We start from the raw sequence: 26,110 nt of genomic DNA on the forward strand, positions 1-26,110 counted from the left end.
GGGGTTGGAAATAGCGCGCGCGGCCGCTGCAGGAAAGGCCCGTTTCGGCCTGTGTTGCAGCCGCAGCCTGGCGGCAGGGCCCGGCACCGGGCCTCGGGCAGGAGCGGGGCTGGGGGGACGCGCGTTGCGTTGGGATCCGGCCTCACGTCACGCTTGTGACGCGTCGCCGGGCAGTGGCGCAGCACGTGCAGGAAGGCCGCGCCGCCGGACTGGGCCGCCCCATTGAGAGCGACTCTCCAGACATCGCGAGAGCCAGACAGCTGCAGAGCTCGTGCTTGAAGCTGAGGGCAGCCGGTTTCTATCCAGCTTTCGTTAGAGAGCCCTGAAAGGGAGAGCGAACGGGGGTTTCCCCCTGTTGCTCTCCCATTCGCAGTCTCCAGTATTTAATAATGCTGGTGTTTTCTTCTTCTTTTCCTCATTTAAAAGCCACCCTTGTCCCCTGGGTTGGGGCTAGGGTGATCTTCGAGAAAGAAGTGACTTTATTCTCCTTCCCATCTCCCTGGTTTAAAATCTTCCTGCTGTTGGACCGAATCTGTCTTACGTTGGTGTCTGTCTGCAGGTGAACTTTTTTAAGAAGCCTGAAAATAGCAAACTTTGATAACTATGAGTTAGCATTAAAAAAAACCAAACACAGCCCCCACCCCCCAAACCCAAGCAGAACAAAAGAGAATGAAATCAGGAACTGTAGAAAAAGCCTGGTTTTCTGGGAGTTTTCTTGGTGACCTCAAAGTTTCATATTAGCTGATTTTTTTTTTTTTTAATTGACAGTTGTCTCCTGCAAATAGTGCAGACATTAAATGTTATGCTTATCTAGTGAGTATCTTGCATTCAGACTTGGCCTATCATCACGTGCTTCAAGTGTAGTAAACCTCAGTGGCTTCTGTAAAGAAATATTGAGATATGTTGGAATTATTTGTCCTAATTTGTTACAGACACCAAGGACGTTCTGCGAGGAGGAGCAAATTCCATTTTTTAATTATGGTATATAGCTGGGGTCAAACTCCCATTCACTGAAAACAGACCATCGATAAGTGCATTGCACAGAAAACAGGATATGGCCTATGCATTGACTTCATTATTTCAGGGGTGCAGTTTATAGCCATATTGGTCTATAGGCAAAAGGGCTCGCAACTTGTGGTAGGGGTGATATCTTTTATTAGACCAACTAGATATTTGCAGGAAAAAAAGTCTTTATTTTTAAGCTTTCGGCCACACTCATCCTTCCCCAGGCATAGCAGAATGCAAAGATTGTAAAATTGCTCCTAGGTGGGAATGAAAATTCGTATTTCACAAGACAGCTGAAAGTGGTATAAGATCTCCTGGTTGGAATAGTTCATTTTGTGCAAATTGGACTCAGATGAAAGTTAGAGTAGTCTATTTTGACTTCATTATACACTCTCAACTTTTAATATATTATTATACAGTTAGTTCCATGTTGATTTGTGCTTGGTGTCTTAGTTTTTCCACATCCTCTTTTCCTGTTTCCATCTTTTCTGTAAGTGCTCTTATTCACACAAGAAAATTGTACAAATTATTAGGATATGAATTTTAAATTGGTTCAGACTGCTGTTAAAACACTTACTTTTAAGAGTCATATATTTCAGTTTAGTTTAGACAAATTAAGAATTGGTAGAGTAACTGAAAATGAGTGGCCACCTGTGGCTTGCACTAATTGACTGTAATCTAGTGAAACTCTCACAAGGCAAGTTTTTGTTTTTTGCATGTTCTTCTCTCACTTAGACTGTGGATATGCCATGATGCTGACTACAAATCATGCAGGGCTCATCTGGCCCTTAGACTGTGTGTTTGATACTTGTGTAACAGGTGATCAATTTGTGACCTAAATCATGAGGTTAGATAATGCTGGAGACTTTTTCTGGCTAGTGCTAATTACATTGCTTTATCTTAATCTTGTGCCTAATCTCTTGTAAATTTTACTAAGCCCTTTGCTTAAGGGGTTGCATTACTACTAGTTACACTTGGTATACAATTATACTTTATTGTAGACTTATTCTAGAGCTGCTCACTGCAGTTATGTTCTAGTAGTGCTATTATATAACCACTAAATGGGTTGACATAACTAGCTTTCTGAATTAAAGGAAGGTGGGGGTTTTGTATGTTGTCATGGGGAGGGGGAATTCTAACAGGAAGAGGCAGGATAGAAAAAAATTGAGTGGGGGAGACTACAAAGGAATGGGGGTATAGACTTCAAGTGGGGAGCAAGACAAAGAGTAGGAAGAAATGAGAGCAGAGGTGTAGAGCTTTAAAGTGAACACAGAAAGCTTGGATTTGAGGTGGAAGAAATAATTTGAAGGATTTGGAAAACATGAATAACTTGGTATGAGCAGCAGCCAGGGAGAACAGTATTGTAGCTTATAATTTTTGTGCATGCATATACGTCTTAGGGAAGAACTAATGTGAAAAGTATTATTTTAGTCATGTGAACTTACTGGGAAGTGTCAGAGTGCCCTTGCCCTGACAGTATAACATATATGTATGTCTGTATATGTGTATACATGCACTTCTTACGTCCACTAAAAGGATCTTGTATAACTAATATCAACAACTTGATACAGCCAAAATTCTGTTGTTTTCCTGCAGCGTTGGCAATGCATCGTTGCCACCTGCCATTGCATAACAATTGGAAAGCAAAATGGAGTTGGTTTTAATTGTTCAGGTTGAATGAACAAAATATAAGCAATCTAATTCAACTTTTTTAAAAAATTGTCAATGTTAAAAACGTAAGGTTACTTTTATAGGTGAAATGTTTCTCCAAATAATTAGAAATCTATGATTCTAGTATACAATTAAATGTCATTGGGCAGCATGATGTGGGTGATTGGACCAGTGGCTATCTACTAGGGTGCCACAAGACCCTTTCTAGGGTCCCATGGCACTGGCAGTGCTACTGAAGCCAGGTGAAACTGTCCCACATGCCTTTTTTTCCTTCAGGAGGCACTTGCAGGACTGGATGGGAAACAGCTCTGACAGGAATGGTTTACATCTCTTAGGGGAGGGTTCTGCAGAAGTTGTAAGTCTAAAAACATTGAGAACAACTGGATTAGTCCTTTTGAAAACTAGTGTCTTGTACTGTCAGCTCAGTTTGATTTTTTTTTTTTTTTTTTTTTTCCTCTAAAAATGACAGAAGCAGTGAGAAGATAAATGTATTTGTCGGTTTGCTTGTTGGATAGAGGATTTTGCATAGATGTTGGCACTCTTGTATTCTGGCTCCCTCTTCAGCTAGAGAAGTGCAAAATGCCTTACTAACTTTTTTGTAGTACAAGATCAATGAGATTGTTTCAGTTATTTCATCATTAACTAAATGCAACATTGGCCAAAGGAGGTATCTTGGATGTGAAATATAATTATTCTGCAGAACATTTTGGCACAAAATTATTGCCAAATCCAAGGATTTAGCAGGATAAAGGACAAAGATTGAGAGTTGTGTAGAGAATGTGTATATTCACATTTATATTTTTACGTTTCTCTTCTGTAACCATATGTGTCTTTTGATCATAAAACAGCTTCTAATTACTTGGGGCTAGGAAAAGAATTTCATTATAGATGGGCAATTCTATAACTGGTTCCATTACAGGGTTTTCTTTGCCTAGTCTGATATCAGCCCTTTTAGTAGACATTGCTGTTGATGGTATGAACTATTACAGGAATTGCCTTGCCATATTACACTTTTCTTTCTAAAGGTTATCTTTGGGTGACTTTAGATTTTTATGACCTCTGTGTTTAATTTCTTTCTTGCAATTGGCATGAACTGCTTGACAAAAAAAAGATAAGAAAACAAGTTCATTGAAATTAAGGCTTTTTTAAATCTAATTTTCTTTGACGTGCCTTGCATACTTGGGTGTATTATAAACAGACGATGCACACAAATTTAATTTACTATTAGCAGTAAAACAGTAAAGCAGTAAAACAAATATCTTTAGAGAAACTGAAAGCCACTTTTATAGCCACTCTAAAAATATCTTTAGAGAAACTGAAAGGCAATATGTCTTCATACTTGCTGAGTATAAGTATAGTAGAAACAAGGGGTGTTTTGTTACCCCCCCCCCCCAAAAAAAAGGGTGCAATGATTACGATTTAAAAATTCCACTGCATTCCAAAACACAGACTTTTGCTCAGCTAGAATTATACAAGTTTAGATTTTTATGTCATTCCTCTGACTTTAATAGTGCCATCTAACTGCATTGTGGCAATGTTGTATTATTTGCTTTCTGAAATTATCCTAACAGATAATTACTTTAGCTTTTCACCATCAAGGTATTAGTCATTGACACTGGGTGAATATCCTTATTGAAACCCTATGATAACATTTATACTTGAGTTTCTGGTTACTGGGTAGACATCACATTTATCTTTATGATCTTCAGAAGGTACATTTTTAATGATTAGTGCATGTGAGCTAGGTGGGAAGTGTTCAGCTGGAAGCATGCCACACTCCCTAATGTTTAACACATTACTATGTCAGTTAATTATACTATTGTTGATATCTTTTATGTCTCTTGTTCTGTTGTATTATTCTTTACTACAGGAGTAAGATGAAGAATACAGGTTAAAACCATACTCTTATGAAAAGTTAATTATAGTGTTATCTGTAAAAGATTTGTTAAAAGCCATTATTCTTTATTACAGAAAGAATTGAAAGAATGTCGGCGCTGAACTGGAAGCCGTTTGTTTATGGAGGTCTCGCTTCAATCACTGCAGAATGTGGTAAGCAGCCATTCTAAACTGTTTATATGACTGGTGCCACTTTAGAAGGTTACTTATCAACATGTTTAAATTTATGTAGCCTGCAAAATATTGAAGCATCACAGTATCTATTCTGACTCTGTTTAAATTGCTTACAGTATGAAACTTAAACTTGAAGGGCTATATATTTTAATCAGCTAAAAATGAACACATCTAACCAGTTTTGATCAAGTATCGTTCTTTCATATGACAAATAAGTTGAGCTGTCCTTTTTATTTTGTTAAAGAAAGAAAGAACCAGAGAAATTTAAACTATTCCATACTGATGTGTAGACTAGTGTATAGTAGGAAGCCAATGAGTACTGGCTTTTTTTTGATGCTGATATCTGGAATGGAGTTATCACACAGTACTGATTATACTGGCTTTCAATATCAGGTGATGGGCAATTTCAGCTTTCTGTCTAAGTTTGTTGCATTGGCTCTTCTGCTTTTAACAAAGCTTTCTTTGTCAGTGGCAGAAATATAAAAAAAACCAGCAACTGGCAAATGGCTTCCACTTCAGATATGAGAGCATTCTTGTGTCGTTATTTATAGTCATCTAACAGAGTGCTAACAAAGTGTGGTAACAGTCTCTCTAATAGCAGATAAAAATTACAGGGAGCCGAACCTGAGAGTGAAACTATTCCACTCCAGTTTTGAGGATTCTTAAATTTTAAGAAGCAGTCTTTGCGTACTTTAGAAATATTCAGTAAAAGCATAAATTATAAGTTTTCCCTTGAAATAAACGTGACTTGGCACTTGCACTAAAGGTGCTGAGATGAGCACATTTTTTTTCCCTGCAGTTAATTCTCTATTTAGTAACTGAGTCTACGGCTATTTAGCCACACAGAAAATAGAGCATTTATAATGTTTTTAAGGGGGAGCCATTTAGAATCCAGTCATGCAGGCCCTTGCTTTTGAAATTGCTCAAGCCTGTGTAATTTAGTTTTGAAGCACTAGCAGCCACCGGTGTCAGATATGTACCATCTTTTATTCTTGGTGCAAGAGACTTATGAGGTTGCTTTCTTTGTAGAAAATATTGATATAAGGCAGTGGTCTCCAACCTTTCTAAGTAGGAGATCACGTTTGGAATTTTAAAGCAAACCAAGATCTACTGTGTCCCCCTCTCCCCCAGCACATATATCGGGGGGTGGGGGGGCAGATAGAGGAGGAGGGAGAAAACAGTTGGGGGCATGTTCCCCCCCAGCAGGTAAGTCTGTGGGGAAAGGGAAGGGCCATGGGTGGGCCAGGGCAGGTCAAGGCCCCAGCCCTAGCCCCACTCTCTCCCTCACTGCAGGGGCCTCGATCTGCTCCTCCCTCCCCCCCAGCAGCACTGAGGGAGGGCGTGGAGTAGGGGCAGGCCATGCTGGGGCAGGACATGGGATGGAGGCATGAGTGTCTCATCCTGGGAGCGCGGGGAGGGGGAGCATGCACCACTGGAAGGGCATGGGGGACTTGTGCCCCTGGAGCTGCATGTGGGGTGGGGCGGGCTGCTGCAGGCTGGGTCTGGGCTCTTCCCAGCAGGGGTGCCAGGCTGTGTTGCGCTCAGGCTGGGTGGCAGCAGTGCTGGAAGCGGGGACAAAGTGTGGGGGCTGCAGCCACGCAAAAATTCACTGTAGCTCCCCCCAGCCCCGCCTCCCAGTGCTGCCACCACCTGCCCTGAGCATAGTACTGCCCAGTTCCCCACCCCCTGTTGGAAAGAGCCTGGCACAGCCTCCCAGCCTGCCTTCCTCTCCACGCAGATCCAGGGGCACATATCCCCCCATGCCCTCCTGGGGTGCATGCCCCCTTCCCCCTCCCCTAGCACCCTCTGGACAATCCACTCACAGCTCCATCCTGCACCCTGCCCTGGCCCCACTCCCTCCTTCACTGCTGCTGCAGCCTCCTGTGCTGCCCTGTGTTGGGCCATGTGTCGCCCCATCTGTCCATGGCAGAGACGGCTGCCCTCGCAGGCTGGGCTTTGCACCCTGAGCCGTGCTGCAGCTGGCCTGGAAGCAGCTGGACACCATGTGCATCCTGCCCAGGCTGAGCCATGCCCACACATGGCCAGCTGCAGTGGGGCTTGAGGCACAGCAGGCAGTGGCAGCCACCTCCGTCCCATGCACAGATTGGGTGGGGTCATGTGCCCCCAGGGCCTCTGCCAGAGTGCGCTCAGCAGCAGGAATCCCCCTCCTCACATGCCGCTGTGCGCGCCTTCCCTCCCCTGGTTCCAATCCTCCCATCACCCAGCCTGGCTGGAGCTACACTCACCTTCCCCATCTCCTGTGTGCCGCACTCAGTCTGTCCCTCACCACGGAGGCTTCCATCTGACCTCTGCCCCTTCCTTCCCCCATAGATTGATCTCCTGGGCTGGAGTGTAGCCACATGTGTATGCATCCAGCCCAGGATCAACCAAAAGAGGCTCTGCGATCAGAGGGACCGCTGGTATAGGGTGTCTCTGTCTCTTCCTCCCTGGGGAGACTGGTGGCCCTGGAATTCAGTGGAATGGTCAGAAATGTGGAGCAAAGACTAAAGACCTTAAGCTACACTATAAAGATGCAAGGGATGCCAGCCACTGCTTGGGCACCAACTGAGTTGTGTCACTGATGTGAGGAGCCTGGCTTGACTTCAGCAGATGATGCCAGCATTGAATCACGCTTTGTGGTGAACTTTAGGTTGGATCCTGATGAGCACGAACACAGAAAAATGTGGATTTTGGGTTACTTTTTTTAAATCCAAAAATTGGGGATTTTTTCTTAATAGAAAATCAGGATCCCTGCTGATGAGATTACCTCAGCAGCATAGGTAGAGTGAAGACTAAGGGGTTTGTAGGTTTCCTGGGAAACTAGGTTCTGTTTCGTGCTCAGAAGCCCAAGTTGGTTCCTGGTTTACTGAGGGCCTTGGTGATCTTGGCTGTGGTCAGATTGTAGCAGATGGCTGGGGCTAAAATGATGCGTAGCTAGCTAGTGGCCTGCCCTGCAAGGCACTGTGCCATTACCCCAGATGTCTCAGTCAGGGATGAAGGAGTTGAGGATTATTTTGGTTCTTCAGGCAGCCACATCAGTCTGTGTTGTCAAAGGAGGCCTTCCCCTTTCCTGTTCCCAACCTAAGTGCCACATGGCAGGCATAGGGACCCACCACTGTTGCACTGAAGTCTTGCACTTGATGCTTTCATCCTTGGCAGAAAAAACTGAAAAGACTCCTTTAAGTAGCTCTCACTTAATTTCAGTAGAGCCCAGCAGAACACTGCTCCACATCTTCATTCCAGTTTTAAATCTGGTACCACAAGCAGCTTGCCTGGCAATTGCTGAAGACTGACATTGATAACTACGGAGACCAGCATGTAGCTCATCTGCCTGAGGAAATAAACGTGAAACGTAGACGGAAGCTAATACTACAGCCAGGACTTCACATTCTGAGGTGGATGACATTTCCTTTGCTACAGAATAGGTGGCTGTCTCTCGGCTACTGCTTTGGGGCCTCTGCAGGCACCTGTCAACGGCAGTGTATATTTAGCAGGAACCTCCAGGCTTTTGCAAACTATTTCTTCCCCTGTGTAATATGGATCAGTGTCCATGTCTTCCCATATCTGGATGGTCTAGGAAATGGAAAAAATGACTCATGAGTATTAAACTATAGGTGCTGCATGGTGGCTGCATCCCAGCAAGTTGCACACATCCCAGACAATGGAAAGCACTTGTCATTTGCACGTGACCCACCATTGTTGTCCTCAGGTGACAAGGAGCAGGAGCCATTGAGCCAAAATACCTGCCATTGCCACAGTCTAGAAAGGGGCTCCAGTAATGGCATTCCAGAAGTTAGTGATTTAGGGATGTCTTTACAAAGCTAAGGATGGAACTGTGGCCTTGTGTTTTGTTTCCTACCTTCCATATATGCCAACTGTATTGCTTCTGGAACTTCAAAGTTACAAGTGTTGGCAGCCACCCAGTGTTCACTGAGCAGAAAGCGTCAGAGGCAGAGGACCAGGGACCAGATAGTGGGGGAGTTGGTAGCCTCCTTGGAGAGAAGAGGGCAAGAGGCACAGAGGAATGGCATTCATGGATGGGTTTCTACCAGAACTTTCATGGATCTTGTGTACAGGGGGTATTGCTGAGGCTGGGAGGATTGTGCAGAAGCAGTTCAGAAGGAACTGTGCAGCAGCCAAGGAAAGAATGGTTGTGGCAGAGGAGACGCTGGAGTGATTCCATAGGGATATGGGCTTGAGCAAGAGCTGCAGAAGCTGATACTTGAGTTCCTGTCCTCCAGGCCTTTATGCATAGAGGTAGTGCTTTGGCTTTGTTTCTCAGCTCCAGCATTTTCTGGTAGCTGGCCCTTTACCAGCTTAAAAGGGGTTCACAAATTCACACAGATTCACAGAAGTTTAGGGCTGGAAGGGACCTCGTGAGATCATCAGGTCCAGCCCCTCTGCTCTGGTCAGGAAGGACTACTTGAGGGGAACTCCTGCAATCCCTTGAAGCTCAGCAGGGCATAGGTGTCAGTACTCCAGCCTTCTGTTTGACTAGGGGATGAGAAAGCAGCTCCTTTTAGGAGCTTTTTTGCCCTCCTCTGGACCCTCTCCGGGTTCTCCACGTCCTTCTTGAAATGCGGCACCCAGAACTGGACACAGTACTCCAGTTGCGGCCTGACCAGCGTTGCATAGAGGGGGAGTAAGACCTCTCCGGACCTGTTAGTGATGCCCCTGTTGATGCATGACAGGGTGCGGTTGGCTCTGCCTATTGCTTCATCGCATTGGCAACTCATATTTATCCTGGAGTCAATCCTGACTCCAAGATCCCCTCTGCCTCTGTGCTGCCAAGAGGGTCAGCCCCTAACTTATATTTTAGTGAATCAGCTTGCCTAGGTGTGCATTTATGCAGCTGAAGGTGATGTGTTTGTTGATCATGTACGTCACAAGGACCTGTTGGCATTGCATATTGATCAGGGTGAGGAGCTTGAGGCTGGAAGCATCTGTGCTGTATGAGTATATGGTTTGAAGGGGAACAGAGCAGTGTGAAAGGGCACTGTAGGAAGCTGGGCCAGAAGGGACACATGGAAACACTAACTTCTTTGATGATATAGTTATTTTCTGCTGTACATCTGGGTTTTATCTCCTATAGGTATGCATGGTTGGATGTCTACACATTTGGTTTTGGGGTTTTTTTACCTGTTGGGTTTATAAAACGTAGTCCGCACTGTCACGTTTTAGTCTTGTATGTGCCTGCTTTGGCTTGATGGGTATTTATTTAAACTAATAGATTTCTTCTCATTTTAAGGTACTTTTCCAATTGATCTGACCAAAACACGCCTCCAGGTCCAGGGTCAAACTACTGATGCCAAATACAAAGAAATTCGTTACCGAGGAATGGTGCATGCACTAGTGAGGATATGCAGAGAAGAAGGATTGAAAGCATTGTATTCTGGGTAAAAATAGACTATGTTTCATATAATTAGTTTGCAGTAGATGCTTTCTGGAATTCACAGATGCAAATTAATAACTAACCAGTGGTATTGGGATTAAATCAATACTGGTGTTCATTAAAGAAGTCATTTTAATTAGCCATAGTTTTCTCAGGACTTATTAATGAGAGATATAGCCAATCTTTATTCTTGTGCTTCCATGTTTCCTTCATTGAAAACCTTCCACTTGGTCTAAAATGGTGAAGTTTGTTTATTTAAATATGCTTCTTGTGCACATCTTGAATTCAGTCTATCCCACTATACATTCTTGGTTAAAACTTTGCCTGATTTTATAAGACTTGAGGCAGCATAACCACTATTGTTGTTTTTACAGGATTGCCCCTGCAATGCTACGCCAGGCTTCATATGGAACCATAAAAATAGGAACTTACCAAAGCTTGAAAAGAATGTTTGTTGAGCGACCAGAAGGTAAGTGGGTTTTCAGCTTCTGGTTACCACTCTGTTCTTGTTTACCACTCTGTTCTTGTTTATGTTTCCATTTCAGCCATATGATGTATTTTATTGTATCGGCTCTAATTCTTCCTCTCTTTGAAAATTGTTCCTCAAACCAAAATTCTACAAATTTAACCCCCTGGGAAAATAAAAATATCTGCTCTAGAATTGAAACACTTATTGCCAGCTGCCTCTTTCACTGAAGTCTTGCACTTGATGCCTTCTTACATTATAACAGCATGCAACTGTTTGTTTTTCTCCCTACCCTCCTCCTTTCTGTAACAGATGAAACCCTGCTGATAAATGTTGTATGTGGTGTTCTTTCGGGGGTGATCTCATCATCTATTGCCAATCCTACAGATGTTTTGAAGGTAAGCATATTTTATATCATGTATAGATTCTTAGCATAAGTTGTTTTGTCCTTTGCTATATTCTGTAGATGTTCTTCTTGTTGTTGTTTTGCATGTTACTCATCTAGAAATTTAAGGAGTTTCCCATGGGAAGTTCAGCAACTCCAAGCATTTTTGTCTAAGGCTGTTGGCCAGCTAAAAGCATTCACTTTGAAATGAATGCTGCTAAAAAGGATTCTAAATGTATACAAGGCCCATGGAAAATGCAGGCATGTCTAGATTGGGAAGGATCCTATGAACCATTACAAAAGGTTCAGTACAGGTTAAAAATCTGTAGGTCAGGATCTCATGCTTTTGGGGAAGGTTTGGCAGTCAGTTGTCCCCTTGAAACAGTGTTCCAGTATATTTATTAATGACTTGAGCAGAGTGTATCACCTAGTGAAATCATCAGTGCACTTCTGTAGCATCCATGGGGTTTTTTTAATTATTCTTGGTGGTGCCCTTCCAGGTATTAAAAAAGCTTGACCCTGTTTAACTTAAGATTGTAGCTTGAGATCACTTCGCTGCTTCGTCATTTTGCAATATTTGAAAATATTAAGTCAGAAAAATATACTTTCTACATGCTTGTAATTTAAGGAAGTACAAGTACTTCCTACTTTCCCCCAAATACTATTAAATGAAGCAAATTGCTTACAACTTTGCATTTCATAAAGAACTACAAACTGACAACAAAATAAGCCTTCATCCCCATCTGATAAGTATGCTTACTTGATTATCTTCTAAAATCAGGTGTAAATACTCCATTTGGCTGTTTCTAAACAACACAAATCAAGTTTATTCTTCAGAAATCTTCTCCATTCTCAGAAATCCACAAGGTCACAGGACATAAGTCATCTCGGATGAAAACCTGATCACATTGACCTTCCACTTTGAGATGTTCCACTAAGAAAGGACATCATGCAGAACCTTCTGTCAGACTGATGCATGTTTTAATGTACCAGTATAAAAATAGCAATCACTCCTAGTTACTAAGAGCTACACTGCGTACAAGTCTAAATATGGTGTTCCATATATAGCCATTAAACTTGAAAGATAGCTGATACATATCTGCAGGCATCTGATATAGTCATGATGTAGCTAGTTTGTTAGTTTCATTAATAGGAACATGTCATATTTTGAAAATTGGTTAATTTTTTATTATTACAACATTTCAGTTTAATTATTACATGGTTTGTACTTTAGTAGTTGAAAACTAATAAGTTCTTGTTTTTTGGTTTGCAAATAATCCTTAGATTAGAATGCAGGCCCAAGGCAGTGTGATTCAAGGAGGAATGTTGGGCAACTTTATACGCATCTACCGAAAAGAAGGCACTAGAGGACTATGGAAGGCAAGTTCATAAAGTATTACACTAAATCTTTTGTGCTGTTAGTTCTTGAATTACTTGCAAGTATGTGCACTTTGAAGGAGTGCAAATACAATCTCTCCAGTTAAAATATTGGACAATGGTGTAGCTAATTTTGCAAATACAGTCCATTCAAAGATTTTGAAGTACTAATGAGCATAGCATCTGATATGGAGATAACACTCCAAGAAGATAAGAAAGGGAGACTTTGGGTTTGTCTACACATGCAGTTACGGTTCCTGAATTAACTGCAGAGCAATAAGCTCCACAGTTTGTTCAGCTGCACGTGGAGCTCAGGCGGAGTAGCCTTAGCTGGCAGGGGGTTTTGGGGGACAGCCTGCCAGCCTAGAGCAGTTTTCCCCAGTTTAGCATGCTGCAGAGGGACTAGCTGGGGCATGAGGGAGCTTCATTGCGGGGCTAGTCAGCAGGTAGCCCATGCACTGAAGTACCCTCATGCCCCAGCCAGCCCTTCCAGCATCTGCACATGCTACTGTGGAGTTTTTTACTTTGCAGCAGGACAGAGCTTGTATTTACAAGTATTATCCTGCTGTGGAGTAAATTAGTTTACTCCAGCCTGTGGGGATGCTTATGCAGATGCTGAGATATTTACTGCACTGCTAATTAGTCAACTGTGCAGTTAATGTTTGTGTAAACGCACCCTTCTGCTGAGGTTTCAATTGCTTTCCTTGGATAACAGGAGAAGGCAGAGACGGAACCAGTCTCTTAACTTGTCTTTCTTTAGAGCTTGCTCATTTTCTTGATCTTAGAATAATAGAAAATTGGAAGGGACCTCAGGAGGTCATTTAGTCCAACCCCCTGCTCAAAGCAGGACCATCCCTAACTAGATCATTCTGGCCAGGGCTCTGTTGAGCCAGGCCTTAAACTTCCAAGGATGGAGATTCTGCCACCTCACTACCTCTGTCTTAGTTCTTTACCACAATCCTAGTGAGTGAGTTTTCCTACTACGTAACCGAAACTTCCCTAGCTGCAACTTGAGACCATTGCTCCTTGTTCTGTCATCTGCCACCACTGCGAACAGTCTAGCTCCATCCTCTTTGGAACCCCCCTTCAGTTAGTTGAAGACTGCTATCAAATCCCCCCTCAGTCTTCTCTTCTCCAGACTAAATAAGCCAAGTTTCCTCAGCCTCTCCTTGTAAGTCATGTCCCCCAGCCCCCTCACCACTTTTGTTGCCCTCCTCTGGACTCTCTCCAGTGTGTCCACATCCTTTCTATAAAGGAAGGGGGTCCAAAACTGGACATAGTACTCCAGATGTGGCCTCGCCAGTGCAGAATAGAGGGGAAGAATTATTTCCCTCTATCTTCTGGCAATGCTCCTACCAATGAAGCCTAGTATGCTGTTAGCCTTCTTGGCAATACAGGCATGCTGTTGGCTCATCCAGCTGATTGACCACTAACCCTCAGGTCCTCTTCTGCAGAGCTGCTGCTTAGTCAGTTGGTCTCAGGCCTGTACTGGTGCATGGGAGTCTTCTGTCTTAGATGCTTGTTCTTACATTACCTTGATTTATAGCCCAGTTTATTTTTAGTCGTTGACAAAAAATGCAACTCCTCTCCATGTGAAAATTGTTAATTATCTTAAAAGAAGTCATGGGGAATATAACCCTTCCATGAACTCTGTAATGTTGCAGACTGAGGTTAATTTAATTAAGACGCTTCCTATTTAAGGTATGTGCATGTATCCTTATTTGCCAAATGTAAAACTGAAAGGGACCTTTAATATAGGGTAGGTCTGTTTCAGACCAGAGCTGTTGTTGTTGAATTGATCTTGTGTTGACCATTAGACAAATGTTTATGGAAGCATGGACTTAGATAGCTTTGGGGGTTAGTAATTGGCTATTGTGCTGTTTAGGCTTTATAGTTTTCTGGTTCAAAATGAATCTAGGAAGGTGGTGAAGCTTGCTCAGTGGTTAGTTTCTTCTGATCCAGTTAATGAGGCATGGGTCTAAGACAGGGGTAGGCAAAATATGGCCTGTGGGTCAGATTTGGTGTGCCAAGGGATTCTGTCCAGCTTGTGGTGGGTCCTGGTCCAGCTTGTGGTGGCTCTGCCTGGCCCAGCCATGGTGTGTAGCCTGGGCCAGAGTATGTGTGGCTAGTCCCACTGCTTCTGGGTGCTTGGCAGGGCTGGGGTGGCGCAGTGGCTGGACTCTACTTCCCAGCAGCCCCCGCAGCAGCAGGTGTTTCTGGCTGCCACTGCTAATGTTTGCTGCCACTGGACCTGGCCCATCTATCCCGGACTGACTGGGGGTGCCAGACAGAGTGGGTGGGTGGGCGGGCAGGGTCTCCATAGATATCAGCTGGGACCAATGTTCCCTCTAAGAAGCAGCGGTCAGTTAGCATGCTGCCTTGGTCTGGCATGGGACACTTCCTGAAGGAGGCTGGGGCTGGGACCCAGGGGTGGGGGTCAGGGGCTGGAGTCGGAGCCTGGCACGGGCTCCCCAGCTCTGGAGAAGTGCTCCACTCCCCCGCATCAGGGCTGGGGAGTGGTCCGCTTCTCCTGGGCTGGTGGAGCTGGTGCCAGACCCCCGCTCCATTCCTGCCTTGCCTTGCCTCACCTCGGGGAGGAGCCGGTGCCTGCTCCAGTGCGGCTCTGGCGGCTCCAGGACACTGCTCCGCTCACCAGGCTTCCGATTCAGCCTTTCCTCGTATGTGGCCACAATTTTAGTTGTGTGCACCTTAGAGGGAATTTTGGCTGGGACCCTCATGGGCAGGGTGCTCTTGGCTATGCAGATGGGGTGGGGCTGTGGCCAGGTGAGGAACAGCATCCAGGATCTGGGATTGCAGGGTGGTAACAGCGTGGGGCTGGGGCACAGCCGCAATCTGTCCTTGTACAACTGTCACAGTACCGTGGGCAGGGAACTGCTCTGCAATCCTCGCCCTGTCAACCTGTCGCGCTTCCAGATGCTGCTTGCTGCCTGCCTGCGGCCCCATCACATCTGCCGGCGTGCTCTAACCATGGGGACCCATACCCGTCTTCATGACCCCATCCACCTGCTCCGTGTGGAGCCCCCATTGGTGGGTGCAGGGTGGACAGGCCTGTTCCTCCTTTTTCTTAAATTGGAATTATACCTTCCATAGTGTGCGGGGAATTATGTATTAGTAATTTGGAAGTCCCTTGTAAAACAATTCATGCTCTGTACATCTTCAACATTCTTGTGCTTTACACTTTTTTTTTTTTTTATAACAATTAACCATACTTGACACTGAAGAATGTGTGAAACGGGAGGAGAGGGGGTACCTTTCCTCCCCTATTTGTGAACCTTCTAGATGAGGGGTTTTGACATCTTCACAGTGTGCATCACCTCCCATGCCATTTGAGATCAGAGAATGTTCCTGTACAGAAATTGGATGCATGGAAAAGTAATGATCTTCAACTCAGTTGAAAATACATGAGTATTTCTCCGTTGATGTTTATCTCTGAAAAAATATCTTTGTTTTTCATTTAGTTTTTCTCATCTCTTCAGTTTCTTACAGTTGATAGTAAGATGAGTCAGCACCATATGGCCAGCAAGCTATCAACAGACCACCATGCTTTGAAATGTCAGTTTGAGAACACCAGCTTTAGGTCAAGGTTGAAAGATCTTGATTGAGGCCATGTGGAGAAATTTGTATTGCTATTTTGTGCTGAACCTGCTTTGTGAATCAATGCATCATAGCCGTGATGGTTTAGGAAAGCTACAGCCTAAGCAGCTACTGCCTAAGTTAAATGCTAGATAAACTAGTGACTTGTATTTAGCTCCATATATAAATGAAAACCGTCACTTAAGAGTGGAGGAGGGCTGTAAACAAAAAGCCAGTAGAAATTATCAGAAGTAACTTCAGAATATTTTGAAGCTACTTGAGATAACTTCTCCCTCCTTCAGTCCACTTAAGTGATTACTTTCTTTACACAAGTTACTGCTTTACCTGGTATTTAGCTTAGGCTGTACCTGCTCCTCGAATCTGAGGAAGGGCACTTTGTACCTGAAACCTTGTCTAGCACTTCTCCAAACTATACAATTGGACAAATAAAAGATTATCAGAAATCCCTGCTTTTCTGAATTAACTTCAGTCTCTGGACTGTCATCTGGAATCTTTCATAAGCACTGCTTTTCCCCACACATTGAAACCCTGTGCTGCCTATCTTTAAATAATTATTTAAAGATAACTCACTTGCTTGAGTCAAGAAATGACTAGTTTGGGGGAATCAGGTGCTCCGCATCTCAAATGTGATGTCTGAGTTGTTTTGGATCAGGCACAAATGATGTATTAAAAATATTTAAACAAAGAACAATTCTTGTTTTGCCAGGGGGTGTCTCTAACGGCTCAGAGAGCTGCTATTGTTGTTGGAGTGGAGCTGCCGGTCTACGATCTTGCCAAGAAGCATATAATCATGTCTGGATTCATGGGAGATACTGTGTATACTCACTTCCTGTAAGTTTGCAGGTAGAAGGATAGATGTTTCAAAGTATTTCACAGAGAGTAAATTACATATGATTTAAAGCTGATGTTAATGGTAGGTGAATGGATAAATCCCCATGCATTGCTGTGGATTTATCCCTTGATGTTTAACAGCTCATATGTCTTTTGTTTTTGCAGATATTGGTTTGAAATTGGGGTTGTTTGGAAGGCTCAAAATAAAATGTATCTGCTAACTTAAAAATAACCCATTTAAATGTGTACCACCATCCAGTCTTTAACCTATATGCATACCTGGTCTTAACCTGTGTTACGTGTTTGTTTTGTTTCTTTTGCCCCCCCCCACTTACTTTACACTAGGATGTGGAAAAATAATAGTTTATTAATAGGAACACAGACACAATTTCTAGCTAGAAAGTTATAAACATTTTTGTTCCATTGGGCGTGTTTATATACTGTAAAAACTTTGGGGGGGTTTGTAATAAAATTGTATATGAAATTGGCTTTCATTAGATCAAGCTTCACCTGTGGGTTAGCTGGAGCCCTTGCATCAAATCCAATTGATGTTGTGAGAACACGCATGATGAATCAGAGAAGCCTGCAAAATGGGACACAATCAGGCTACAAGGGCACTTTGGATTGCTTGTTACAAGTACGTATCATTTGCATAGTAAACAGTTATGCTAACTGGGTTCCCAGCACTGCATGGGAAAACTTGCATCTTTCCCCATTGTAAGAATATACCAATATCTCCCTTTAATGTAAACAAGTATTTAAGATTTTGTTTGTGCAGGGGATAGCCAAGCTGGAGAAATAATGGGCCAAAAGTGAGGGGCCATTTTTTAGTTGAGAACAGTATGTACAGTCTTCTTGACAATGAGCATGGAGATGTACTTAAAAATGCCTGACATGAAAAAGACTGGAGTTGGTGTCCATATTATCCGGTCTCTTGGAGTCCAGGTAGAAATTAAACTCTTACTGTAAAAGCGGCTTAACTTTTTTTCAAATTTCAAAAACAAGAGGATGGGTGGAGTTTTTGAATAGTCAAGATTTTTTTTTTCCTTTTTGGCTAGCTTTTTCATTTTTTCATGTTTTTGATATTATCTGTTGCTTTACTTGATTTAACCTTTGCTGTTTTCAGTTGCGGGGCATTAAAATTTAAAATATATGAACTTTCAGAAATGTTGCTAAGCAAGTATAGGGCAATTTATTTATGTAGTACAGAGCAGGCAGGGTTACAGTGGGGTCTCTGTCTAGTCTGACAGCTGGAACTTTAAACTTTTTGATTACCAAAAACCATTTCTTTGGTATCAGCAAAGTGCTGGCTATGAGGAGTAAGATTAAAAAACATCAGTTTTCCCTAGTAGATTTTGAGGGGTGAAATCCTATGTCTTTTGGTTTGGATTGGATGGGCACCCTTTCATGGGAGGCGGACTTTGTCTCTGTCTTCCAAACTGGATGTCCTAATCTGCAACATGACCAGTCTTGTTGGAGGAGCGCTCTGGCAGAACTCAGTATGTAAAAGATTAACTCTTAGACATCACATTCAGTGGAAGGGCTTTGTATTGACATTCTAGATTCTCATTAATATAGAATTTATTTTCCAGACATGGAAGAATGAAGGCTTTTTTGCTTTATATAAAGGATTCTGGCCAAATTGGTTAAGACTTGGTCCTTGGAATATTATTGTATCCTTTTTTTCAACAATGTTCAAAAATATTTTTTAAAATCTTTTTTGGTGAGTAGTGGGCCTTCATAGGAGGTATGGTGGACTAGTGAAGTGTGCTTTATATAACATTCTGGTGTGTTTGACTGTATTTTTCTAACAGAAGTAATATTGGCATGTATTCATGTTCTCTAAGATTCTAAACACAAGGTGAATTTTTAATATGATTTGTCTCATCTGTTTTAAGCACTTTCATTCTCTTTAATCTTCACTTTCCTATTTGTACATTTTATTGGATTGGGATTTAGTTTATATACAAGTGACCAGGTCAATTAGCAGTTTTGGAAATTATGCAATATAACTGTGGCAGTTGAAACTACAGATGGTCATAAAATCTTTTCACGCATCTCTTTCTACTCTGCTGTACAACTTACACAGTATACCATTAGCCATCTGCTTTTCCTTCTGCTCTAATAGTTGACTAATCAATTCTTTATGAAGAGGCAGTTCTATTTTTCCCCTTTCTTTTTACAAACAACATTTATATAGCAATATAGTTGCTTCCAGTGAAAGGTTAGGAGGCACAAGGGTCCAAGAGTATCTCTTCCAGAGTGGCTTCTAGCTTTTCATTAGTTGAATATCCAAAATACTTGAGTCAAAATTGGAGAAGTGTTTGATCATGTGAAGAGAAGAGCTTAGGGGTGAAGCCAGCATGCTCTGAAGCAAACTTTCCTTGTTCTGTGCCCTGGATGCCAGAGGACATTGTAGCAGCTGCTAGAGGGAGTGGCAGTTCACTACTATGTACAATATTTGAGGGCAGAATTGCAGATCACTGCTTTATATATTTAAAATTAATTAAATTAATGCAAAAGACATTATTCATAACAAATGTTTTTAACAGAAAATGCTAACTATTCATCTTCCTTGACTAGTTGCTCCAGTTCTTTGTGACATATGAACAGCTGAAGAAACTGGATTTCTGATGGATGCTAGATTGTCTGTTGCCTCAAACTGTGCTTCTTTAGCATTTGAACTTAGGGCAATTTAAAAAATGTTCTTTAGTGTTTGCTTGCATCAGGCATCTAACGTGTTGACGGAGAAAAAGAAAGTGGATCATAATGTTGGACTGTCCAAAAAGTTCTCAGAAAATGGTGGATACCGTAATGTTACTTCACTAATATGCTAGAACCCAAACACAAGCTCTTGAAACTAAACTTGATAGAATTCCTCTAGAAGAGATGTAAGTGCTCTAGGACATAAAATGCATGACACAACTCATACATGTAAAAGCTTTTCTGGCTGTTTACATTGCACTTCTGGACAATAGGAAACTAGCTACAACAATGCTTCTTCAGAGGTAGGTATAGGTTTTGGAAGAACCAAGCTCTTTGGTCGTCTTCCTGAACTGGAGGTAGTAATATGGTCATAAATGGCTGATTGCAACTTCTTTTGAAATTTTGCATGCTTCTTAGTTCAGATGTTTCATGGTGAAAGGACTTTTTTCCTAGTAATTCAGGCTATAGTGAGTTGTATTCTCTGTAAACTGACACAAACCAAGTATACTTTCAAAATATACTTGTTAGGGAATTCAGATGTTGCAAAATACTTTGTCAAAAGGTAACTGTGCTTCTGGGTTGAAAATCTTCTGCCTAATTTTGGGAGTAACAAGGTTTAATTAAAAAAACCCAAAACCTTGTTCCTAAGATTTGTCACAATTCTGTGTGGTTTAAGGAAATTCTGGCTTTTTTAAGATGCGTCGTTAGCCTATAATGGGGGATTTTTGTAGAAATTATTCTGTAAATCTTAATCGAAGAAGTCAGTCTTTAGTTCCCCTTCTGCTTGCTTTGCTGAGGGAATTCATTTTTTTTCACCCTTGTTCCACTGTTAGGAAGGAGTGATTGCTTCAAGCAGTCATGGCTTCATGTGTCACTGGAAAGATGCATGCCACAGTTGGACAAGTGAGGAAACGCAGGTGCCAGTGTATGGAGAACATAGACTCAAAAGACAACTTAATGCAAATGCCACCTTCCTAAACAAGAATTACAGGAAAATTCTGCTCTTCACGGCTTTCATTCAGCAAAATAGGTCAAAGTTATTGTTACACAAACATAACATTCAGGACAGTGGGAGTTAATTTCTAGGTAGGGTGTTTACCATTGCCTTTGAATAGGCAACCAGTGCTCTCAAACTAAACACAATCAGTGTTCAGATTCCTGAAGAGACTCTTTAGTGTGTTTAGTCAAGTGAAGTGCAAGAGTGAGAAATGCCTCTTCTGTGCCTCCAGAAGATGGTAGTGTTGGATCATTTATGTGCAGTTACTCATAGTGTATGGATATCTCATCTTGAACCAGTCATCACAATAGGTGCTTAATCATACATTCCACTTAAAGCAATTGTTTGATTGTGGATTTCACTCTTATTAGTTCATTGTTAAAGTGGCTAAGTCTGAAAGCACAAAGTAGGTATTTTTTTAAAATGCACAAGGCACTTTCTTTCTGAGAACATCCAGAGTTAAGAAGATGTTGTTTATGAAAGTATTTTTGAATATTTAAGGTAAAATTATGGTGCAAGTTCTGCTCATGTGCACTAATAGTTTTTCTTTACTGCTATTCATACACATACACGTCTTTCTAAAATATTTTTGTACCAAATGAAAAAAAAACAATTTGTATGCATGTATGTATTTAAAGTGTTGTTAACCCTATGCATGCTGTCTTTAGATTGGATGAGTAAACGAAATTATCCCTAAATGGAGGAAGGATAATTACTTGCAAATTCTGTATTACGAATGAAACCAAGGGATAGTTGCTGGTTGCTTTAGGTATACATTTAGTAAGCAGAAAACGCTGTTGCTATAAACTGGGTGCTATAATTCATTTAGCTAAGCCAAAATGGTGTACCTTTTCAATATGGAAATATGGGCTAATTCAGTAAATTAAGAGTAAAGAATCTGTTGTAGGAGATCTGGCTAAAGATAACCCGTTTCCAGGTCCGAAAATGGATCTCTATGAATGTGTTGGATGCTAAGAAAATGTTGGACCTCCCAGTGCTAATAACCCAGAATTGATATCTGATCGCAGGAGATTCCTGTGGAAATATTGAAATATAGATATTAATTTTAAATATTAAGAAGGCCCTCATGGTAAGGAAGAATACCATAATTAGTGGTTCTAAACCTTTTCTATACCATGATTTCACATTCAGCAAAGGTGTTGGGACCACAGTTCTATCATGCTTTAAAGAAGAGAGTGTTTACAGTTTTTCACAGTGAGAATCTGTGTTGTGTATTGGAACAATTGACTTCAGACTTGAATTATGTGAGGGCATTAAAATATATATATTTGCAAGCAACGTCAGCTGTTCTTAAACAGCTTATATTAACAGAAATGTCTCTTTTAAAAGTATAGAATTCCATACTTAACTTTTAAAGCAAAGTTAAATGTTTATCACTGCTGTAATTGTTCTTAGCCTACACGTTTTTAGCACTAACGGGATGTCAGCAAAATGTAGAACCTGAGCTTCTTGCAGGAATGGTCTACTTGACTTTTTCTGGAATGCGTGGAAAAAAAAATCAAATGATCATGTCTGATGTACAGGATGATCAAGCTACCCTAGTTCTTTGTGCTGAAGTTACATTTGTGGATGGTGTATATGCAAGTGCACTGACTTCAAACGGTATGCACTCAGCTGTCAAGAGGCATATATGCACTTAATACGGCAGCTCATCCTTCTGAAGGGTATGTGCAAATGTTTAAGTAAATAACCAAATCAGTTGTCATGTTTTGTGCAAAAAGATTATTGTAGGAAGATCAGCATTGCATCATTTCAGGTTCATGTTGTCATGTTATGTAGAATACTGAACATGTATTATTGAGCCCGCTTTTCAGCGATAGTAGTTTCTTGCGCTAGTGAGGTTATTTATTGACATGGAATGTGAGAGGAAAAAGTGCCTTTTTAAGGTTTTATTCTTTCAGTTATTTTTGTTGATAGGTCTTATTTGAATGGGAAAATTGTATTTGTTGCAGTACAGTAAAATGCTTGTGGAAAAATGATGCCTCTGTCTTAAATGGGTCATTTTACTTGGTTTCCTGTCGCAGCAGAAATTACTGCTTAAAAACCATCTAGACCAGGGCCAGGCACAATATGGCCTATGGGTTGGATCTGGCTCGCCAGGCCATTCTGTCTGGCCTGCAAGGCCCCTAAAAGATTTAGAAAATTTAAGTATCATCTGACCCTGGCTGCCTGTCAAAGATAACAAGGTGCCAGATGTAGCGGGACCCAGTAGCTGCAGAAGCAAGTCCTACCCACCCCCACCCCCACCCCTCTCAGCCCCCAACTGGAAACCTCTACCTAACAGGCTTCTGGCCTGGTGACTCTGGGGCTGTTCTCCACTTTCATGCAACTCAACTAAGAATGCTGGGGGGGAGGGGAAGGGAGGACCATTGGCGATCACCTTAGTTCTTGGGGCTGGGCTGGCTCCTGCTGTGTCCTGTGGTCCTGGCAATGCAGCTGGGAACCACATGGTGCCAGAGCGGCTATCGGGGCAGGGAGAAGCGGCAGTGGATGGGAAAACAAGAAAATGGTGGTTGTAGCGGCAGCAGTGGGCAGGAGCTCAGTAACAGTTGGGTGGGAGCTGCCTCTGCCCGTTTCCCTGCTGGTACACCGTGGCCCAGCTCCATAGAGCCCTTGCTAGCCCACACCCTACGCTCCTGGGCCCCTGCCAGCCCTGGTCCTGAGGCACGAGCATGGGCCCTATTTTCCTGTCCAGCTGTTGCTACACTCTTGCCCACTGCCACTCTTCTCTCCACCCCCTGCCTTCAGCTGCTGCAATCACCATTTCCCTGCTTTCCTAACCCTTGCTGCCACTTTTCCCCAGGTCCCTAGCAGCTGGCCACTTTGGCACCATGTAGTTCCTGGCTGCATCCCCGGGCCTCAGGGTGCAGCAGGAGCCGGCCCACGTTGGCCCCTGCAATTCACAGCTGGGTGTGTGTGGTGCTGGCCGGGCTGAGCCAGCTCTTGCTGCGTTCTGTGGACCCGACCGTGCAGTGTGGTGCTGGAGCCAGCTGGCTGGGGAGATGTGGAGAGGAAAGTAGGGAAGCAGCAGGAAAAAGGCAGTGGTGCTAGATGGGGGTGGGGAAAGTGGTGGTGATTTGGGCGGGCAGGAGTACAGGACCTGTGCTGGTGCCAGGGGCAGGAGCACTGGTAGGGGTTTAGCTTGCCGCAGGCCCTGAATACCCTGAGGCCTCACAGCCTGGTGCTGCTGGTGGCAGGGACTGTCGGTACCACCCCCATGCACACCCCACACCCCCCTTCCACACATGACATAACCCTCCCCAACATGCTCACTGCCTTCCACAAACCCCATTGCTGGCCTGATACTGCTCCCTGGCTAAAAGCTGAGCTAAGTTCAAGTTCCCTGCCCCTCTGCTGTGCGGTTCCATAGGACACAATCACATGCAGTCTAATCCAGTTAACTACAAAGAATGGGAAAGGGAAAGAGTAAAATGTAAAAAAGGAAAATAGAAAACAAATATCAGTACTTGGCTGCAGCAAAATGGTGAATTTACTGCAAAAAATGATCATATAAAATAGCAACATTACAAGTATGGAGTTAGTCTCAAGCCCCTTCTGAAGAATACTTCTGCTGTCTAGCCTTCCTGCAGCTGGTTTTTTTGTATTTTTCACAGACTTGGGCAGGCCTCCTTACATCAGTTCATATTGTTAACATTGCCAAGAATTTCCCCTAAATGAAAGTTTAATTCTATGCCAAGGGGTACATTTTGATGCCTATTTATGGTAGCATGAAATAGGCATTACCCAGGAGGGAAGGTATTAATAGGCCTATGGGGAACAGCTTGTTGGGCAAGCATGCCACAAACTAGGCCTGCACCCTCCCCAAATGCCACTCTGATCCACTTTCCCTGCCAGATCTGCTCTGCTTTTTGTTCCTAGCCCAGTTTGCTGCTATGTTGTGGCAGGTTGGCCACTTCTGTTACAGACAATTAGGATGTGTCTACATATTGCTGGATGGTGACATTGCTATGGAAGTTCCTTTTGGAAGTACTGGAGCATGGCACAGTTTGGGTGATTACTACACCATGCGCACAGCACACGAGTAGATTTTGCTGCTACATCGCCATAGTGGCATGCTATATATACCTGGGGGGGTGTGCTGCTATGGTGACAGCTGGCAATCACGTATAGACGCATGTGTTTGCTGTGTTGCTGTAGTGTGCTGTATGGAGACGTAGTGCATTGCTATGTGCTCTTAGGGTAGAAAAGCTAGTATTATGGTAGCTACAGTATACTGGTAGCTTACACCTCCTGGAAAACTTCAGTTTGGCCTAAACTGTAACAAAGTATCCATGTTGCCTAAACAAAGCTAATTAGTCATAATGTCTAGAAATGAATATTTGGGTACTTAATTAGCATATGCAGAAATACTTAAGAAACCATTATGTTTTCAGAAACGTATTTTGAATTTTTTCAGTCAGCCCTACCCTTATAAAAAATGGCATGGTTCTTAAGTTTACATTGAGTGTACTGGTGGTGTGTGTGCTTCTGAAATGATGACAATAGCAGAAGTACCTTTTAAGAGAAATCAGGTGTTTTTTTTAATTGAAATAACCACCCACCCTAACACAATTGTCCATCCTTGTTAACCATGTAAATAGTAGATTTTCTTTGTGAAGCACTACAGGAAACTGGTAAACACCACATTCACTCAAGGAAGTTTGTTGTTCTAGAAACTGCTGCAGGAAAAAGCTGAGGTTGTTTCTATTTTTTTTTTTTTATTGCTTTTCTTACATTAGTATGGAACCCAGTTTGGAGCCAGAAGGAATGAACTGAGGTTGTTTTTGTTTTGATGCTTAAGCAAGTGGAGAACTTGAAATGCAAAAATAAAGGCCCTGCTCCACATTCAAATGAAAGCTGGCTAGAAACCAGCTGTAGAGCTCTTACACACTTTCAAGCACAAACTTTATAGCCAGTTGGCTCTCGTTGCTGGACAGTGATTCTTTTCATGTGATAATCACTTTGCATGCGTGGCCAGTCTAAATTTATTGTGCCATTCACCAGTGAATTGCGTCACAAATGTAAAGTGTAGCAGGGACCTAAGGAACATTTAGGGAAACAGCATGGAACAAGATGCTGCATCCTTTAGTAACAGCATGATCAATTCAACTCAACTCAACTGGCTATAAAGCAGCTCATGTTGTGGGAAAAGTTAGCGTAAGTAGGGTGCACACGAGTGCAGATGGTTGTTTCCCTGGGGACAAGTAGTAGCGGCACACTTGTCCCCAGGGAATGCCTGTGCTACCTGTCCTCAGGTGCACAGCAGATTGCCCCAGGTGGGGTAGGGGAGGCTGGGGCCGGCAACCGTGTTGGCCCCAGCAGCCTTACCTAGGGTCTTGGGGGCTTCAGGGAGCTGCAGCTGTGGTGCTCCTGCAGCTGGAAGCCTAGCCGACAGCTGGAGCATGGTTCTGGCTGGCCAGGCTCCAGTTTTGCACAGTGTGCACTGCCTCCATGCACACTGCCCCCCCTTTTTTTGGAGATCCTGGTGTCAAAAAACCCCCACACAAGATAGGGCAGGGAATGCCTGCATATGCGGTATGTTGCGCTGCAGATGGGTCTGCAGTGCCACCTACT

At 42.9% G+C, this 26,110-nt stretch overlaps 1 protein-coding gene across 1 annotated transcript in view; it reads left to right on the forward strand.

Annotated features, from left to right (window-relative positions):
- The window catches only part of SLC25A30 (solute carrier family 25 member 30), a 22,740-nt gene extending 228 nt beyond the window's left edge, over positions 1 to 22,512 (forward strand). The window contains exons 2-10 of the mRNA XM_019529899.1: positions 4,648 to 4,725; positions 9,995 to 10,142; positions 10,513 to 10,607; positions 10,917 to 11,002; positions 12,274 to 12,369; positions 16,688 to 16,812; positions 17,311 to 17,449; positions 18,405 to 18,485; positions 19,405 to 22,512. Coding sequence (XP_019385444.1) covers positions 4,662 to 4,725; positions 9,995 to 10,142; positions 10,513 to 10,607; positions 10,917 to 11,002; positions 12,274 to 12,369; positions 16,688 to 16,812; positions 17,311 to 17,449; positions 18,405 to 18,485; positions 19,405 to 19,446 — 876 coding nt within the window. The 5' untranslated portion in view covers positions 4,648 to 4,661 and the 3' untranslated portion in view covers positions 19,447 to 22,512. The remainder of the gene's footprint in view (positions 1 to 4,647; positions 4,726 to 9,994; positions 10,143 to 10,512; positions 10,608 to 10,916; positions 11,003 to 12,273; positions 12,370 to 16,687; positions 16,813 to 17,310; positions 17,450 to 18,404; positions 18,486 to 19,404) is intronic.
- The last annotated feature ends 3,598 nt before the right edge of the window (positions 22,513 to 26,110 follow it).

Source organism: Crocodylus porosus, unplaced genomic scaffold (assembly GCF_001723895.1).
Source record: "Crocodylus porosus isolate Cpor-Errol unplaced genomic scaffold, CroPor_comp1, whole genome shotgun sequence".
Taxonomy (NCBI): domain Eukaryota; kingdom Metazoa; phylum Chordata; order Crocodylia; family Crocodylidae; genus Crocodylus; species Crocodylus porosus.